Genomic DNA, 19,778 nt, shown 5'->3' with positions numbered 1-19,778 from the left:
AGGGGGTGGGGACAAAGTGGGTGGGGGGGATACAGGGGGTGGGGACAAAGTGGGTGGGGCGGATACAGTGGGTGGGGGGGATACAGGGGGTGGGGACAAAGTGGGTGGGGGGGATACAGGGGGTGGGGACAAAGTGCGTGGGGGGGATACAGGGGGTGGGGCCAAAGTGGGTGGGGGGGATACAGTGGGTGGGGGGGATATAGGGGGTGGGGACAAAGTGGGTGGGGGGGATACAGGGAGTGAGGGGGGATACAGGGGGTGGGGGTGACACGGTGGGTGGGGGGATACAGGGGTTGGGGGTGACACAGTGGGTGGGGGGGATACAGGGTGTGGGGACAAAGTGGGTGGGGGGGATATAGGGGGTGGGGACAAAGTGGGTGGGGGTGACACAGGGGGTGGGGGTGACACAGGGGGTGGGGGGATACAGGGGGTGAGGGGGGATACACGGGGTGGGGGTGACACAGTGGGTGGGGGGATACAGGGGGTGGGGACAAAGTGGGTGGGGCGGATACAGTGGGTGGGGGGGATACAGGGGGTGGGGACAAAGTGGGTGGGGGGGATACAGGGGGTGGGGACAAAGTGGGTGGGGGGATACAGGGGGTGGGGCCAAAGTGGGTGGGGGGGATACAGTGGGTGGGGGGGATACAGTGGGTGAGGACAAAGTGGGTGGGGGGGGATACAGGGGGTGAGGGGGGATACAGGGGGTGGGGGTGACACGGTGGGTGGGGGTGACACAGTGGGTGGGGGGGATACAGGGGGTGGGGACAAAGTGGGTGGGGGGGATATAGGGGGTGGGGACAAAGTGGGTGGGGGTGACACAGGGGTTGGGGGTGACACAGGGGGTGGGGGGATACAGGGGGTGAGGGGGGATACAGGGGGTGAGGGGGGATACAGGGGGTGAGGGGGGATACAGGGGGTGGGGGTGACACAGTGGGTGGGGGGATACAGGGGGTGGGGGTGACACAGTGGGTGGGGGGGATACAGGGGGTGGGGGGACACAGTGGGTGGGGGGACACAGTGGGTGGGTGGGGGAAACATGGGTGGGTGAGGGGACACAGTGGGTGGGGGGGACACAGTGGGTGGGTGGGCACACAGTGGGTGGGGGGGACACAGTGGGTGGGGGGGACACAGTGGGTGGTGGGGATACAGGGGGTGGGGATGACACAGTGGGTGGTGGGGATACAGGGGGTGGGGGTGACACAGTGGGTGGGGGGGACACAGTGGGTGGGGGGACACAGTGGGTGGGTGGGCACACAGTGGGTGGGTGGGCACACAGTGGGTGGGTGGGCACACAGTGGGTGGGGGGGACACAGTGGGTGGGGGGGATACAGGGGGTGGGGGTGACACAGTGGGTGGGGGGGACACAGTGGGTGGTGGGGATACAGCGGGGTGGGGGAGATACAGTGGGTGGGGGGGACACAGTGGGTGATGGGGATACAGTGGGTGGGAGGGGATACAGTGGGTGGGGGGGATACAGTGGGTGGTGGGGATACAGCGGGGTGGGGGGGACACAGTGGGTGATGGGTATACAGTGGGTAGTGGGGATACAGCGGGGTGGGGGGGGATACAGTGGGTGGGGGGGATACAGGGGGTGGGGGTGACACAGTGGGTGGGGGGGACCCCATGCCCCAGCATCACTTCGCTCAGCAAAGTTACCAAGCGGCAGTGGCCGCAGCACCAATGCAACCCGCTGTAGGTCCTGCATGATTGTCAGCACGGGTGCCCACTGCAAAACCACATGGTCTGCATGCCCTGAAGGTATCGCTTTAACTGCTGAGTACTTTGCTGGGTCACTGAGTGCTTGAATACTTGTGTAACATTGTGTGCCCCGACGCCTGGCGACCCTGCACACTGTGTTGTGGTTGTGTGCCCCGACGCATGGCGACTCTGCATATTGTGTAACGTTGTGTGCCCCGACGCATGGCGACTCTGCACACTGTGTAACGTTGTGTACCCCGACGCATGGCGACTCTGCATACTGTGTAACGTTGTGTACCCCGACGCGTGGCGACTCTGCATACTGTGTTGTGGTTGTGTGCCCCGACGCATGGCGACTCTGCATATTGTGTAACTGTTTGGGAGTTATCTATAGGCCCCCAAACAGTAGCCTCGACATAGGGTGCAAGTTGAATCAGGAGATAAAATTGGCGTGTCACAAATGTAATGCTACGGTGGTTATGGGAGATTTCAACATGCAGGTAGACTGGGAAAATCAGGTTGGAAATGGACCCCAGGAAAGAGGGTTTGTAGAGTGCCTTCGAGATGGATTCTTAGAACATCTTGTACTGGAGCCTGCCAGGGAGAAGGCAATTCTGGATTTAGTGTTGTGTAATGATCCTGATCTGATAAGGGAACTAGAGGTAAAAGAGCCATTAGGAGGCAGTGATCACAACATGATAAGTTTTACTCTGCAAATGGAAAGGCAGAAGGGAAAATCGGAAGTGTCAGTATTACAGTATAGCAAAGGGGATTACAGAGGCATGAGGCAGGAGCTGGCCAAAATTGACTGGAAGGAGGCCCTAGCAGGGAAGACGGTAGAACAGCAATGGCAGGTATTCCTGGGAATAATGCAGAGGCTGCAGGATCAATTTATCCCAAAGAGGCGGAAAGATTCTAAGGGGAGTAAGAGACACCTGTGGCTGACAAGGGAAGTCAAGGACAGCATAAAAATTAAGGAGAGGAAGTATAACATAGCAAAGAAGAGTGGGAAGACAGAGGATTGGGACTCTTTTAAAGAGCAACAAAAGTTAACTAAAAAGGCAATACAGGGAGAAAAGATGAGGTACGAGGGTAAACTAGCCAATAATATAAAGGAGGATAGCAAAAGTTTTTTTAGGTACGTGAAGAGGAAAAAAATAGTCAAGGCAAATGTGGGTCCCTTGAAGACAGAAGCAGGGGAATTTATTATGGGGAACAAAGAAATGGCAGACGAGTTAAACCGTTACTTTGGATCTGTCTCCATGAGGAAGATACACACAATCTCCCAAATGTTCTAGGGGCCAGAGAACCTTGGGTGATGGAGGAACTGAAGGAAATCCACATTAGGCAGGAAATGGTTTTGGGTAGACTGATGGGACTGAAGGCTGATAAATCCCCAGGGCCTGATGGTCTGCATCCCAGGGTACTTAAGTAGGTGGCTCTAGAAATAGTGGAAGCATTGGAGATCATTTTCAATGTTCTATAGATTCAGGATCAGTTCCTGTGGATTGGAGGATAGCAAATGTTATCCCACTTTTTAAGAAAGGAGGGAAGAGAGAAAACGGGTAATTATAGACCAGTTAGTCTGACATCAGTGGTGGGGAAGATGCTGGAGTCAATTATAAAAGACGAAATTGCTGAGCATTTGGATAGCAGTAACAGGATCATTCCGAGTCAGCATGGATTTACGAAGGGGAAATCATGCTTGACAAATCTACTGGAATTTTTTGAGGATGTAACTAGGAAAATTGACAGGGGAGAGTCAGTGGATGTGGTGTACCTCGACTTTCAGAAAGCCTTCGACAAGGTCCCACATAGGAGATTAGTGGGCAAAATTAGAGCACATGGTATTGGGGGTAGGGTACTGACTTGGATAGAAAATTGGTTGACAGACAGAAAGCAAAGAGTGGGGATAAATGGGTCCCTTTCGGAATGGCAGGCAGTGACAAGTGGGGTACCGCAAGGTTCGGTGCTAGGACCCCAGCTATTTACGATATACATTAATGACTTAGATGAAGGGATTAAAAGTAACATTAGCAAATTTGCAGATGATACTAAGCTGGGGGGTAGTGTGAATTGTGAGGAAGATGCAATAAGGCTGCAGGGTGACTTGGACAGGTTGTGTGAGTGGGCGGATACATGGCAGATGCAGTTTAATGTAGATAAGTGTCAGGTTATTCACTTTGGAAGTAAGAATAGAAAGGCAGATTATTATCTGAATGGTGTCAAGTTAGGAAGAGGGGATGTTCAACGAGATCTGGGTGTCCTAGTGCATCAGTCACTGAAAGGAAGTATGCAGGTACAGCAGGCAGTGAAGAAAGCCAATGGAATGTTGGCCTTCATAACAAGAGGAGTTGAGTATAGGAGCAAAGAGGTCCTTCTACAGTTGTACCGGGCCCTGGTGAGACCGCACCTGGAGTACTGTGTGCAGTTTTGGTCTCCAAATTTGAGGAAGGATATTCTTGCTATTGAGGGCGTGCAGCGTAGGTTCACTAGGTTAATTCCCGGAATGGCGGGACTGTCGTATGTTGAAAGGCTGGAGCAATTAGGCTTGTATACACTGGAATTTAGAAGGATGAGGGGGGATCTTATTGAAACATATAAGATAATTAGGGGATTGGACACATTAGAGGCAGGAAACATGTTCCCAATGTTGGGGGAGTCCAGAACAAGGGGCCACAGTTTAAGAATAAGGGGTAGGCCATTTAGAACGGAGATGAGGAAGAACTTTTTCAGTCAGAGAGTGGTGAAGGTGTGGAATTCTCTGCCTCAGAAGGCAGTGGAGGCCAGTTCGTTGGATGCTTTCAAGAGAGAGCTGGATAGAGCTCTTAAGGATAGTGGAGTGAGGGGGTATGGGGAGAAGGCAGGAACGGGGTACTGATTGAGAGTGATCAGCCATGATCGCATTGAATGGCGGTGCTGGCTCGAAGGGCTGAATGGCCTACTCCTGCACCTATTGTCTATTGTTGTGTACCCCGATGCATGGCGACTCTGAATACTGTGTAACATTGTGTGCCCTGACGCGTGGCGACTCTGCATACTGTGTTGTGGTTGTGTGCCCCGACGCGTGGCGACTCTGCATACTGTGTTGTGGTTGTGTGCCCCGACGCGTGGCAACTCTGCATACTGTGTTGTGGTTGTGTGCCTCGACGCATCGCGACTCTGCATACTGTGTAACATTGTGTGCCCCGACGCATCGCGACTCTGCATACTGTGTAACATTGTGTGCCCCGACGCGTGGCGACTCTGCATACTGTGTTGTGGTTGTGTGCCCCGACGCGTGGCGACTCTGCATACTGTGTGCAGCGTTTGTGAAGCACGAACGTCAGTGCCAGAGGGGGCTCACTCACCTCTCCATCTCGTCCTCGCCAGGCAGCAGTGGGGGTAGCGGGAGTGGTGGCAGGGTGGTCAGCAAGGACGGTCCACAGTTGAGCGTGGGTGGCATGGGAAGGCCGCTGGTCAGAGCCGTTGTCCGTGCGGGCTGCAGCAACATGGTGGCGTGGATCACCGCGGGCACTGGAGTCGACGTGGGTGGAGGTGCTGGTGTGGGGACGGGCGGTGGAGGCGATGGCGGCAGCACGGGTGGTAGCGGCAGCTGCACCGTGACCACTGGCGCCGGCAGCTCCGGCGGCACCTCGGCCACAGGTTGTGGTGGGCTGGAAGTCACTGGGGGCAGGGGAGGCAGTTGTTCAGGAACAGGGGGGAGAGTCAGGGGGGGAGAGGGAGGAGGCAATGGGGGAGCAGAGCCACAGGGAGGAAGCGGAGGCTTTTCCTGCAGGCTTTCGTTTGGTAACGGGGGCAGATTCATGTCGTCATGTTTGGGTGCCGGTGACCGGGACTCTTTGTCGATCGGCACCAGCGGTGACACCACTGACTCCTCGTTCTCCTGCTCCACCTTCACCTTCAGCTCTGGAACCATCTCCTCCACAGTGTCTCTGCCGGTTTTTGCAGGCACCGAGTGTGAAAGCTCAGTGGGTGATGTGTGCACCGCAGACTTTATGACTTTAGTCAATTTCTTCACGTCCTTCAGTGTGGCGGTCGTGGGCGTGCCGATGCACGGCAGCTTGGACTCTCTGCAGTCTTTGGTGCCGGCTTTGGCTGCCACTGCCGCGCGCGCCCTCTTGGTTTTGCTCAGCTCGGCACCCAGGCTGGACTTGAGGGTGAAGCGGCTGGGCGAGATGCTGGAGTGGCAGCTCGGTGAGCGTGACTGCCGGTGTTTACTGTGGGAGCGAGAGTGGCGTGTGTACAGCGGGCTCCTGCTCCGAGACTTGCCCGACTTTCTGTAAAGACAAGAAACCGTCAGAGACCAGAGGGCACTGGGTGCAGTGCAGTGGTAGGGAGAGAAACAGCCCCTTTGCCCCACACACCATGGCATCAACACATCCCACTCACCCCCATCAGATCCACCGCCTTCCTCCCCTGCCTGGCTCAGCTGTGGGAACATTCAGACCTGGTGCCCACATCATAACCATTGCCAGCCTCTCTCCATTGCTGCCGTGCTCCAAGCAGGCGACCCCGCTGAATCTCCAGTGGAACCACCTTTCCTGCAGCCCGGTGACCAGGACATGGCAAGCTTTCTATTCTCTGCCCTGACCTTTGAGGGCAGGCTTGGCGTATGCTATCCCCACCAGCCTGCCTGTGCGACCACCTTCATCTCCCAGCACCCTCTCACGCACAATGTACATGCAGTCCTCAAAATGCCCCACCTTGCATATGTGACATTACACTCCTTCTGCCAATCCCCACCCAACCTGCTTCCTGGTGAATATCCTGCCAACATTAACCATTCCTCCTCACTCACATCCAAGTATTTAATATCCACACAGGCAGCAGAGTCCCAGCACTGACCCATGAGCCCTCCCTCCGTCCGTCCTCCCTCCCTCCCCTCCTGCCTCCACCACCCCACCTCCCACCCTCAACTTCCGTCCTCCCTCCCCTCCTGCCTCCATCACTCCCCCCTCCCATACTTCCTCCCTCCCCCCTTCGTTCCCCCCCTCCACCCTCCCCGTCTCCAACACAGCCCACTAATGCACACGCATCCACATATGTGTAGTTTGATGCACACATGCTTACATTTGCCCCACCAACGCAGGTCTGCCCCAGGCATTGCTGCATTCTATCTGCACGCACTGGGCACAGGCAGCACTGCAGCCCCAGTGGTGCATGGCTCCTCTGTCTGCATCACAATAACTGCAGCTAGCATCCACCTGCTTCTGTAAGTCAGTGGGAACAGTGTGCCTGCTGCAGACACAATGCCATACACTCACCTGTGGTGAGCACTCACAATGCGATGCAGCTCCCTCCTGCGTCGCACGCCCCTGCATGTCCTCTCCAGCCTCCTGCATATCTCCCTCTGCTTGTTCTGAGAGGCAGTGCCGTGCTGCAGCTCCCCAGGAGAGCGGTGCATGGGGCTGCAGAGCAGTGCATGGGGCTGCAGCTCCCCAGGAGAGCAGTGCATGGGGCTGCAGCTCCCCAGGAGAGCGGTGCATGGGGCTGCAATGGCAACCTGACAGCAGCAGGCCCCATCGCCATGACAAGCTGCCGGCAATCCTGGTTCCCACCAGGTCCTAGTGCCCACTGCCTTCACTGGGCTGACAGCTGTTTACATGTTACCTGGATGGCACTGTGTGGAAGCTGACTGCCCTTGCAGTCTGAACCCCACTATGACCGTCCTGTCCCCAAGCTGGTTCCCTGGGTCATGGACCCCGTCCCTAGCGTCACGGACAGACCCTGGGGGGGTTTTGTTTCAGTCTAGTTTAGAGATACAGTGCAGAAACAGGCCCTTTGGCCCACTGAATGCGCACCGACCAGCAATCCCCACACATGAGTGATTGCGTGAGAGAGCGTGCATGAGAGTGCGTGCGAGAGTGTGTGTGTGTGCGTGTGTAAGTCTGTAACAGCTGGTGCGTGTGTGTGTGTGTGCGTGTGCATGCCCGGCAGGGATGCTCAACAATGTTTTACCGAGGTCGGGAGGAGCCCAACGCATGTGCGCGTGTACTTGTGCGAGTGTACTTGTGCGCGTGTACTTGTGCCCGTGTACTTGTGCCCGTGTACTTGTGCCCGTGTACTTGTGCGCGTGTACTTGTGCCCGTGTACTTGTGCGCGTGTACTTGTGCGAGTGTACTTGTGCGCGTGTACTTGTGCCCGTGTACTTGTGCCCGTGTACTTGTGCGCGTGTACTTGTGCGCGTGTACTTGTGCGCGTGTACTTGTGCGCGTGTACTTGTGCGCGTGTACTTGTGCGCGTGTACTTGTGCGCGTGTACTTGTGCGCGTGTACTTGTGCGCGTGTACTTGTGCGCGTGTACTTGTGCGCGTGTACTTGTGCGCGTGCGTGACTGGGATCGGGTAGGGTTGGCAGACAATGTTTTACCACTGAAGGAGCCCAACACGCGTGTGGTGTGCACATATGAAAGTGTGTGTACACGTGTGCGTGGCAGGGCTGGCCTACAATGCTTTACCAAGCTTATGATGATCTGCAGTGTGTCCTGTCTCCAACGCACATCCAGCAGACCAGCAAACACGCCTGGTGCCACAGACACATACTGGCCCTTCAGCCCAACCCGTCCATGCCGACCAACAACCACCATTTACACTAATCCTATATTCAGACCATATTTCTCTATTCACCAACAATCTCATTAACTTACTGCCCACCAGGTTTCACCCCTGAACTCCACACAAGGAGTGATGCCCACCAGGGTGGGGTTGTCTGCACTAGGCTGGCAGGGGCCGGGGCAAGTGTGGCCAGGGCTAGTTGTGAGCCGCAGTGTGCCCGCTCGCTACCAACTACCCCGCCTGTTTTGGTGCCATTGGTCGACTATTTAATGACAACTCCCACTTCAAATTGAAATTATTAATTGACATCACACAAAAATGTCCCTGCACACCGCGCTGTAGGGACCCAGAAGTAGAGTTGCAGCCTCACAGTGCCAGGGACCAGGGTTCGATCCTGACTCTGGGTGCTGTCTTTACGGAGTTTGTGCGTTCTCCCTGTGACTCTCCGACATCTCGGGTTTTCTCCCACACCCCAAAGGCATGCAGGTTTACAGACCCAGGAAGGGCCGAAGGGCCTGTTCTGCACTGCATCACTAAACTAGACTAAACTACAAAAACACCACAATGAGTCCTGTATTGGAGCTTGGACTAGAGAAACATTTACGTCATTGATCAGTACGTTATGAATTCATCTCCCTCATTATCTCTGCTCGGAGTGGGATCGAAGGGCCGACTGACCTAATGTCATCTGTTCTCGCTGCCATCGCTCAGTCTACGTGGCAACTCCACAGTTACAGCATTACATGCACCTGTACAAGTGCAGGCCAGGTCTGTCTTTACAGATATAAAGAGATGCACAGGTTGTTCAGCACGTCTGTGTAAATGCTGGAACAGCACAGAGCTGTGCACCACCTCAGCATGAACATGGGGCCTGCCATCACTCAGGTAACTGGGGTGCCTGCAATGTGGGAACTGGGCCAGTGCCCGTACAGACGGGGCATGGTCACAGGCAGACTGGGCCAGTGCCTGTACAGACGGGGCATGGTCACAGGCAGACTGGGCCAGTGCCCGTACAGACGGGGCATGGTCACAGGCAGACTGGGCCAGTGCCCGTACAGACGGGGCATGGTCACAGGCAGACGGGGAGAGTCAGGTACACGGTGGGACGCGGGTCAGGTACACGGCAGACTGGGCCAGTGGCGTACAGACGGGGCATGGTCACAGGCAGACTGGGCCAGTGCCCTTACAGACGGGGCATGGTCACAGGCAGACTGGGCCAGTGGCGATGTAGACGGGGCATGGTCACAGGCAGACTGGGCCAGTGAACGTACAGACGGGGTATGGTCACAGGCAGACTGGGCCAGTGCACGTACAGACGGGGTAGGGTCACAGGCAGTCGCTCAAGGGCCTGCTAAATAAATGGTTTACTAGATCATACGTTGAACCACCAATAAGAGAACAGACTCTCTCAGATCTGAAAATGAAACAAAATCTGATAATCCTACAGGAAACAACGCAATAAAAAGGCTGAAATAAAGACAGTGGATTTCAGTGACTGAGCAGGTGAGTGGGCTTGTCTGTGAAATGTGCTGCCTGTTTACAGGAGCTGACGGGGGAGAGGAGAGGTGCCACCCATGGGTGGCAGGCTCTACATAAGGGTGAGCAGTGAACAACCATCTTCATCCACAGGGCACTGATCCACAGGGCCTGCCAATGACCACGGGCTCTGCCCACACATGCCCCAGGGGCTTTGCCCATCTACAGAGGGCACAGCCATATCTAGACCTGAACTGTCATATGATCAACCCCTGCACAGATTCTGCCTGAGCCGCTGAGTTCCTCCAGCATCTGCAATTCCTGTCTCAACATCCTTGTGAATAATCTCTTCTCAGCCACTTTTAGCCAATCACATCCTTGCCGTAGTGCGGTGACTGGAATGGCACACAATATTCCCAACGCAACACAGCCAATGTTTAACATGATGTCCCGACCCATGTAGTCCAGCCTCGGCCAACGATAACATGATGTCCCGACCCATGGAGTCCAGCCTCGGCCAACGAAGGCAAGCATGCAGTACCTTCTTCACTGCCATCGACTTGTGCTGCCACTTTCAGGAATGATGTTAATGCACCACAAACTCCCTCTGCTCAATACTAGGGCCCTGCCATTCACTCTGTGTGTGTGTCCCTGTCTGGTTTCAATGCAGCCCTTTGTACTTGTTCCTTACTTTCCCTCTGTCACTTTCCCAGTTGATCGAGATGCTGCTGTAACTGTAGACTTCCCCGATACCACCTGTAAACTCACTGCCATTGCCAGTGACACTCATCCAATGAACAGTGCCCACGACCTTGCCGAGCCCATCCTATAACCGAGCACATTCTGACTCCAGTCCACTGGCTCCTCCTGGCTCCCACCTGTGCTCACCGCTTCAAGGTAAGCTCGCCCACCGCGGGAGAGGGAGTTCACAGTATCGCGTCTGGGCTAGCCCTCAGAGCAATCTGAATCCCCTCCCTCAGCAGCCTCTGGGCTGTCACCGCAACCACCAAGCGGCAGGTTACATGGGAAGGGGCCGACCCTATCCTTCTTGGAGCCACGAGAGTGCAGAGGGAAGCGAGGCCACTCGGCCCATCTAGCCCTGGTGAGGACGAGGTGGTGGTGAGGAAGAAGAGTTTATGGTGGGGCGTGAAGTTAGAGGTTGCTGTACATTACCGCAACATGAGGCTATTTAACCCATCGTAACCATACTAGCTCTCCACCTATACCTGGTCAGTGGGTTCTGTCCCGTGATAATGTGGCACAAAAATACCCTTCCTCATCCCTACCCCCCCCCCCCCCCGCCATATCTTACACCTACAATTCCCCCTCTCCCCCGATAAGCCCACGTTGTCCATGTCCATGTGGAGCCTTCAGCCCAAGGGCATCAGTGCAGCCTCTGCCCGCATCTCCCCACGTCCCACTGTGTACCTGACCCTCCCCGTCAGCTCACCCGTGTTTACACACTCACACAACCTCTACTGTCCTCCCCTCTACCCCTGGTACTGTGCACAGGACCTGCTCACACACGCCCTGCAAGGGCGCTGCACACATGCAGCCAGGTCCTTGTGCTGCTGCACGTTTAGATGCACCACTGCTTACCCGCCCCCCCCCCCCCCCGCCACAGTGCCGTGCATGTTTCTCCGCACCCACCCCCACTGCGCCGATGCCTGCACACCAACGCCAGCGCCCCGATAGGTTGCAGATTCTGCCGAGCAGCGCACACGGCTCACCGGCCGCCCCACCGCCTCCTCTAAGCCTGACCATCACTCCTGTCTCCCCTCACCCTGACCGTCACTCCTGTCTCCCCTCACCCTGACCGTCACTCCTGTCTCCCCTCACCCTGACCGTCACTCCTGTGTCCCTCACCCTGACCATCACTCCTGTCTCCCCTCACCCTGACCGTCACTCCTGTCTCCCCTCACCCTGACCGTCACTCCTGTCTCCCCTCACCCTGACCGTCACTCCTGCCTCCCCTCACCCTGACCGTCACTCCTGTGTCCCTCACCCTGACCATCACTCCTGTGTCCCTCACCCTGACCGTCACTCCTGCCTCCCCTCACCCTGACCATCACTCCTGCCTCCCCTCACCCTGACCGTCACTCCTGTGTCCCTCACCCTGACCATCACTCCTGCCTCCCCTCACCGTCACTCCTGTCTCCCCTCACCCTGACCATCACTCCTGCCTCCCCTCACCGTCACTCCTGTCTCCCCTCACCCTGACCGTCACTCCTGTGTCCCTCACCCTGACCGTCACTCCTGTGTCCCTCACCCTGACCGTCACTCCTGTGTCCCTCACCCTGACCGTCACTCCTGTGTCCCTCACCCTGACCGTCACTCCTGCCTCCCCTCACCCTGACCATCACTCCTGTCTCCCCTCACCCTGACCGTCACTCCTGCCTCCCCTCACCCTGACCGTCACTCCTGTGTCCCTCACCCTGACCGTCACTCCTGCCTCCCCTCACCCTGACCATCACTCCTGTCTCCCCTCACCCTGACCGTCACTCCTGCCTCCCCTCACCCTGACCGTCACTCCTGATACCTGCCTGCAAATGCCCCTCCCCCACACTCATACATGCACGCGTACACACTTCACCGTCCCGTCCTCAACCCCCTCCCTCTCCTCAACCCCCCCCCCTCCTTCTTCCCCCCACCCCCTCCTCACTTCTCCCACCCTCTCTGCTTGCCCCAGGTGGGGCAGGCACCTCCCTTACTGGCTGCTCCTGAAGTCACACAAGGCGGCAGCAGGGAGGGTCAGACCAACCACAGACCCACGGGGGGCAGCTGTGCCCAATATTGGGGTGAAGGGGGAGAGGATAGGGAGGTGGCGAGGGGGGACATGAGGAGGGGGCAGAATCACAGGGAGGGGGAGTGGTGACTCACCAAGTGCCTGCCCGCCCCCCCTCTACTGGCATCACCTCTCCTGGCTCCCGCCATGACCCACCCCTCCCCCCTACCCCCCTCCTCCACCGCTCCAGCCACAGCCCAGCCTGGAGCCAGGGCCTGAGACAGGCCTGAGCCCTGGGTCTGGGCCTGGAGACTGGGCCTGACCAATACCCGAGGCCTAGGCCTGTGCACTGGGCCTGTATGACAGGCTGCTGCGGCCTTGGGTGCTGGAGTGTGGAGCCCAGGGCCGCCGATATACCCGGGTCCACACGCCCCCAAACCTCCCCCAGCTCTCTGTTGTACCTGATACTCCCTCCCCCCGTCACGACCCAGTCACATCTGCCCCTGCAGTCCATTACTGCCCGACCCACCTGCCTGCTGAACCTGCCCCCTCTGCTCCCCCTCCCCACTCTCTCTGCCCCCTCCCCTCTCTCTGCCCCCTCCCCGCTCTCTCTGCCCCCTCCCCCTCTGCTCCCACCCTCCCCCACTCTCTCTACCCCCTCTCCGCTCTCTACCCCCACTCTCTACCACCTCCCTGCTCCCCCCCACCCCACTCTCTCTGCCCCCTCCCCGCTCTCTACCCCCCACTCTCTACCACCTCCCTGCTGCCCCCATCCCACTCTCTCCGCCCCCACCCCACTCTCTCTGCCCTTTTCCCCCACTCCCTGCCCCCACCCCGCTCTTTCTGCCCCCTCCCCACTCTCTCTGCCCTCTCCCCGCTCTCTACCCCTCCACTCTCTACCGCCACCCTGCTCCCCCCACCCCGCTCTCTCCGCCCCCTCCCCCTGCTCTCTGCCTCCTCCCCACTCCCTGCCCCCCACCCTGCTCTCTCTGCCCCCCCACCACACTCTCTCTGCCCCCTCCCCCGCGCTCTCTCCCCCCCCCCCCCCCCCCCAGGTGCTGTACCTGTTGCTGGGGCTCTGGCTGAAGGAACGGCGACTGTAGGGGCTGACGGATCGTCTCCTGCCGTAGGGGCTGGGCGAGCGCCCACTGTACTCGTACGAGCTGCTGTGCCTGTCGTAGCTGGGCGATCGCTGCCGGCCGTAGGGGCTGGACGATCGCTGCCTGCGGCCGTAGGGACTGGGCGAGCGAGCGGCATAGGTGGCGTAGTAGGCTGCGGGCTCCCGGGAGCCGTAGTAGGGTGGACTGGCCGACTGTTTCCGTACAGTGTCAGCGGGGCTACGGCGATACCCATCGTAATTACTCAAAGTCCGCGGCCTGTAGCCCGGGCTGCCCTCGTAGCCCTTGCTGTAGCCGCCAAACGGGCTGTCCTCTCTGTGTGGGCTGCTGGAACGCCTGCGTCGCGGGCTCACACCTTTCTTCTTCGGACTGGGGGACGAGCGATATCCCCGCGGCGTTTCCTTGCTTTTCTTCTGGCTCTTTAGTCGCTCCTTGTGTGCTGACCGCTGCTCTCTCTCTCGCTTCACCCTCTCTTTGGACGATTTGGCAGACTTTGTCTCCTTGCTGCTGTGCTTGATGAGTGGTGATGCTCGCCCCTTCTTCCCACTCTCTTCATCCTCAACCATCTGCCTTTTAGATGAAGTCCTCTCTCTGCTGCCACTGGACTTGCCAGACTCCAACTTCCTGCCCCGCTCCTTAACCCTCTCTGTCTCCTTCGACTTGTGATGTTCCTTAACCCGTTTGTGCGGATGATGATGGTGATGTTTGTGAACTTTTACTGCTTTATCCGAGCTCGTCCGTTCTTCCTTGTCCCTGCGGTCAGAGCGGATGGTGACCTCGGAGAAAGTATCAGAGTCCGAGCTGATGTCGTCGTACTCCACCAGAGACTTCACCTTGGTAAGCGGTGGCTGTGTGGCCACCCCCGGCGAGTCTCGGCTGTGCTTGGCTCGGTGCCGCTTGTGCCTGGACGCTGCTTTGCGCCGCTCTCTGTTGCTGCTGGAGCCGGGCTGCAGGGAGCACAGGCCACTGCCTCCATCCGCCTTGGTCCCGGCTCTCTCCGAGCCTGGCATCCCACAAAACAAAAGCAAGAAAATTAACGGTGAGGTGTGCTGGTGTCAGCCCTGCTCCTCTGGCTCAACATTCACCCCAAGTGTTCCTTTTCTTCCATAACCTTTACTCTGTCCCTGGCAACTTTACTTTACAGCACAGGAACTAGTGCCTGGGGTTTGGAATTTTCCTGTCAATGTTTTGGCTCCTGAAGATTTTGTTACAGGATAGGCGCCTTCCCCAAACATTAAAAACTTATTTTATTTCGTTCTAAGTTGAGTTCGAGTCCGGCAAATTGGATTAGCGAACGCCAAAAAAACTTGTTTCTGCTATTTAAGTTTTTATCAATAATATCGCTGTGATTCTCGGCAAATGAGTCTATCAGCGTGTATAGGGGGCATTCTGCACTCGGGCTAGCAGACCAGGAGCCGTATCTGGCCGGTCCTCGGGCCGATGGACGCGGATTGCGGGCAGGAGCCTGCGCTCAGCTTTGAAAACACCGACGCCATTGCGGCTTCAGAGCCGCTCCGCCGGAAACACCGACCTTCCAAAGGTCAAACGTCTACTTCCGGAACGTCCCCTCTGCTCATCAAACCGTGAGGTGGCGCTGTGGGCGCCTGCAGTGCTTCATCCCCGGACATGGTGGCGCTGTGGGCGCTTGCAGTGCCTCATCCCCGGCACAAGGTGGCGCTGTGGGCGCCTGCCGTGCCTCATCCCCAGCACATGGTGGCGCTGTGGGCGCTTGCAGAGCCTCATCCTCGGCACATGGTGGCGCTGTGGGCGCTTACAGTGCCTCATCCCCAGCACATGGTGGCGCTGTGGGCGCTGTGGGCGCCTGCAGTGCCTCATCCCCGGCACATGGTGGCGCTGTGGGCGCTCTGGGAGACTGCAATATCTCATCCCCGGCATCAGAGGGCGCTCCGGCGCCTGCAGTGCCTCATCCCGGGCACACGGTGGCGCGGTGGGTGCCGTCCCTCCACGGCAGCAGCTGCAGTATCGCCCCTGGTCGCCGGGTGGCGCGTGTGCAGCGAGGAGGGACGCGCTGCAGGGGGGGGGGGGCTGCAGGGGGTGCATGGAGTTGCAGCGGGGGGCTGCAGGGGGAGGGGGCTGCAGGGGGGCTGCACAGGGTGCATGGAGCTTCAGGGGGGGCTGCAGGGGGAGGGGGCTGCACGGGGTGCATGAAGCTGCAGGGGGGGCTGCAGGGGGGAGGGGGTGCATGGGGCTGCGGGGGGGGGGCTGCAAGGGGGAGGGGGTGCTGCACGGGGAGGGGCTGCAGGGGGGGAGGGGAGGCTGCAGCAGGCAGTGCCAGTGCAGAGTGCTGCGGTGCAAAGTTAATGTGACAGAGAAATATCATGATACTTTATTGTCGCACGTACCGAGGTGCCGTGGGGTTCCCTGTTATTGCTACACAAAGTACGCACAGAGTCGCCACGTTTCTGGCGCCGGCAAAGTTACCAAAGTATTCATCAGTCTTCAAAGTATTGTTCAGTGTGATTAAGGGTCTCGACCCAAAACGTCACCCATTCCTTCTCTCCTGAGATGCTGCCTGACCTGCTGAGTTACTCTAGAATTTTGTGAATAAATACCTTCGATTTGTACCAGCATCTGCAGTTATTTTCTTATACAAAGTATTCATCATAGTCCCGATGGATCCTCTTCATCCTCTTCACCACCGCCTCGCCCCCTCATGCGGTTCGCCAGCGAGCAGCCCTCTCCTCCTCTCCCCTCCCCTCTCCCCCTCCTCCCCTTTGATAAGGTGCCACACGCTCCTCCCCAGCATCTTGCACCTTCCCCAGCTGTGTGTGTGTGTTGCAGACACGGTATCTCCCTCCATAGAAACATAGAAAATAGGTGCAGGAGTAGGCCATTCGGCCCTTCGAGCCTGCACCGCCATTCAATATGATCATGGCTGATCATCCAGCTCAGTAGCTTGTACCTGCCTTCTCTCCATACCCCCTGATCCCTTTAGCAAAAAGGGCCACATCTAACTCCCTCTTAAATATAGCCAATGAACTGGCCTCTGAAGAAGGGTCTCGACCCGAAACGTCACCCATTCCTTCTCTCCCGAGATGCTGCCTGACCTGCTGAGTTACTCCAGCATTTTGTGAATAAATAGGCCTCAACTACCTTCTGTGGCAGAGAATTCCACAGACTCACCACTCTCTGTGTGAAGAAATGTTTTCTCATCTCGGTCCTAAAAGACTTCCCCCTTATCCTTAAGCTGTGACCCCTGGTTCTGGACTCCCCCAACATCGGGAACAATCTTCCTGCGTCTAGCCTCTCCAACCCCTTAAGAATTTTATATGTTTCTATAAGATCCCCCCTCAGTCTTCTAAATTCTCTGTACTCCCTCTAAGGCAAGAACGTCTTTCCTCAGGTTAGGAGACCAAAACTATACACAATACTCCAGGTGCGGTCTCACCAAGGCCCTGTACACCTGCAGCAGAACCTCCCTGCTCCTAAACTCAAATCCTCTTGCTATGAATGCCAACATACCATTCGCTTTCTTCACTGCCTGCTGCACCTGCATGCTTGCTTTCAATGACTGGTGCACCATGACACCCACGTCACGTTGCATCTCCCCTTCTCCCAATCGGTCACCATTCAGGTAATACTCTGCTTTCCTGTTCTTGCCGCCAAAGTGGATAACCTCACATTTATCCACATTATATTGCATCTGCCATGCATTTGCCCACTCGCCTAATCTATCCAAGTCACTCTGCAGCCTCCTAGCATCCTCCTCGCAGCTAACACTGCCACCCAGCTTCGTGTCATCCGCAAACTTAGAGATGTTGCATTCAATTCCCTCGTCCAAATCATTAATATACACTGTAAATAACTGGGGTCCCAGCACTGAGCCTTGCGGTACCTCACTAGTCACTGCCTGCCATTCCGAAAAGGACCCGTTTATTCCTAATCTTTGCTTCCTGTCCGCCCACCAATTTTCTATCCACCTCAACACTGAACCCTCAATACCGTGTGCTTTAAATTTGTACACCAATCTCCTATGTGGGACCTTGTCGAAGGCCTTCTGAAAGTCCAGATATAACACATCGACTGGTTCACCCTTATCCACTCTACTAGTTACATCCTCGAAAAATTCTATAAGATTCGTCAGACATGATTTGCCTTTGGTAAATCCATGCTGACTTTGTCCGATGATTTCACCACTTTCCAAATGTGATGCTATCACATCTTTAATAACTGACTCTAGCATTTTCCCCACTACCGGTGTTAGGCTAACTGGTCTATAATTCCCCGTTTTCTCTCTCCCTCCCTTTTTAAAAAGTGGGATTACATTAGCTACCCTCCAGTCCTCAGGAATTACTCCAGAATCTAAAGAGTTTTGAAAAATTATCACTAATGCATCCACTATTTCTGAGGCTACTTCCTTAAGCACTCTGGGATGCAGCCTATCTGGCCCTGGGGATTTATCTGCCTTTAATCCATTTAATTTACCTAACACCACTTCCCGACTAACCTGGATTTCCCTCAGTTCCTCCATCTCATTAGACCCCCGGTTCCCCGCTATTTCCGGCAGACGGTTTATGTCTTCCTTAGTGAAGACAGAACCAAAGTATTTGTTCAATTGGTCTGCCATCTCCTTGTTCCCTATGATCAATTCACCTGTTTCCGACTGCAAGGGACCTACATTTGTCTTAACTAATCTTTTTCTCTTGACATATCTATAAAAGCTTTTGCAGTCAATTTTTATGTTCCTTGCCAGTTTTCCCTCATAATCTATTTTCCCTTTCCTAATTAAGCCCTTTGTCCTCCTCTGCTGGACTCTGAATTTCTCCCAGTCCTCTGGTATGCTACTTTTTCTGGCTAATCTGTATGCTTCATCTTTTGTTTTAATACTATCCTTGATTTCCCTTGTTAGCCACGGATGCACTACCTTTCCTGGTTTGTTCTTTTGCCAAACTGGGATGAACACTTGTTGTGGTTCATCCATGCGACCTTTAAATGCCTTCCATTGCATGTCCACCGTCAACCCTTTCAGCATCAATCGCCAGTCTATCTTGGACAATTCACGCCTCATACCCTCAAAGTTACCTTTCTTTAAGTTCCGAACACTTGTTTCTGTATTGACTTTGTCACTCTCCATCATAATGAAGAACTCTACCATATTATGATCACTCTTGCCCAAGGGGCCTCGCACAACAAGACTGCTAACTAACCCTTCCTCAATACTCAATACCCAGTCTAGAATGGCCTGCTCTCTCGTTGGTTCCTCGACATGTTGGTTTAGAAAACCATCTCGCAAACATTCCAAGAAATCCTCTTCCTCAGCACCCCTGCCAGTTTGGTTCACCCAATCTATATGTAGATTGAAGTCACCCATTATAACTGCTGCACCTTTGGTGCACGCATTTCTAATTTCCTCCTTGATGCCATCCCCAACCTCACTACTGCTGTTAGGTGGCCTGTACACAACTCCCACTAGCGTTTTCTGGCCTTTAGTGTTTCGTAGCTCTACCCATATCGATTCCACTTCCTCCAACCGAATGTCCTTCCTTTCCACTGCTTTAATCTCCTCTCTAACCAGTAACGCTACCCCACCTCCTTTTCCTTTCTGTCTATCCCGCCTGAATATAGAATATCCCTGGATGTTGAGCTCCCAGCCTTGGTCACCCTGGAGCCATGTCTCCGTAATCCCAACTATATCATAATCATTAATAACTATCTCCACATTTAATTCATCCACCTTATTACGTATACTCCTTGCATTGAGACACAAAGCCTTCAGGCTTGTTTTTACAACTCTCTTACCCCTTATATAATTATGTTGAAAAGTGGCCCTTTTTGATTTTTGCCCTGGATTTGTCTGCCTGCCACTTTTACTTTTCACCTTGCTACCTGTTGCTTCTACCCTCATTTTACACCCTTCTGTCTCTGCTCCAGCACCCATCCCCCTGCCACATTAGTTTAAAATCCTCCCCGACAGCACTAGCAAACACTCCCCCTAGGACATTGGTTCCATTCCAGCTCAGTGTGTGTGTGCGTGCGTATGTGTTGCAGACACGGTATCTCCCTCCAGTGTGTGTGTGTGTGTGTGGGGGGGGGGGGGGGGGGGGTGGGTGTGTGTGTGGGTGTGTGTGTGTGTGGGGTGTGTGTGGGGTGTGTGGGGTGTGTGGGGGTGTGTGTGTGTGGGGGTGTGTGTGTGTGTGTGTGTGTGTTTGTGAGTGTGTGTGTGGGGGGGGGTGGGGTGTGTGTG

The 19,778-nt window shown here is 55.9% G+C and overlaps 1 protein-coding gene across 1 annotated transcript in view; it reads right to left on the bottom strand.

Moving 5' to 3' along the window:
* The window catches only part of LOC144607503 (cyclin-dependent kinase 12-like), a 37,646-nt gene extending 22,553 nt beyond the window's left edge, over positions 1-15,093 (bottom strand). Inside the window, 2 exon segments of the mRNA XM_078424391.1 lie at positions 5,049-5,978; positions 13,520-15,093. Coding sequence (XP_078280517.1) covers positions 5,049-5,978; positions 13,520-14,583 — 1,994 coding nt within the window. The 5' untranslated portion in view covers positions 14,584-15,093.
* Between the last annotated feature and the right edge of the window lie 4,685 nt (positions 15,094-19,778).

This window comes from Rhinoraja longicauda, chromosome 29, assembly GCF_053455715.1.
Source record: "Rhinoraja longicauda isolate Sanriku21f chromosome 29, sRhiLon1.1, whole genome shotgun sequence".
NCBI lineage: Eukaryota > Metazoa > Chordata > Chondrichthyes > Rajiformes > Arhynchobatidae > Rhinoraja > Rhinoraja longicauda.
This window is presented reverse-complemented; position numbering and strand designations above follow the sequence as displayed.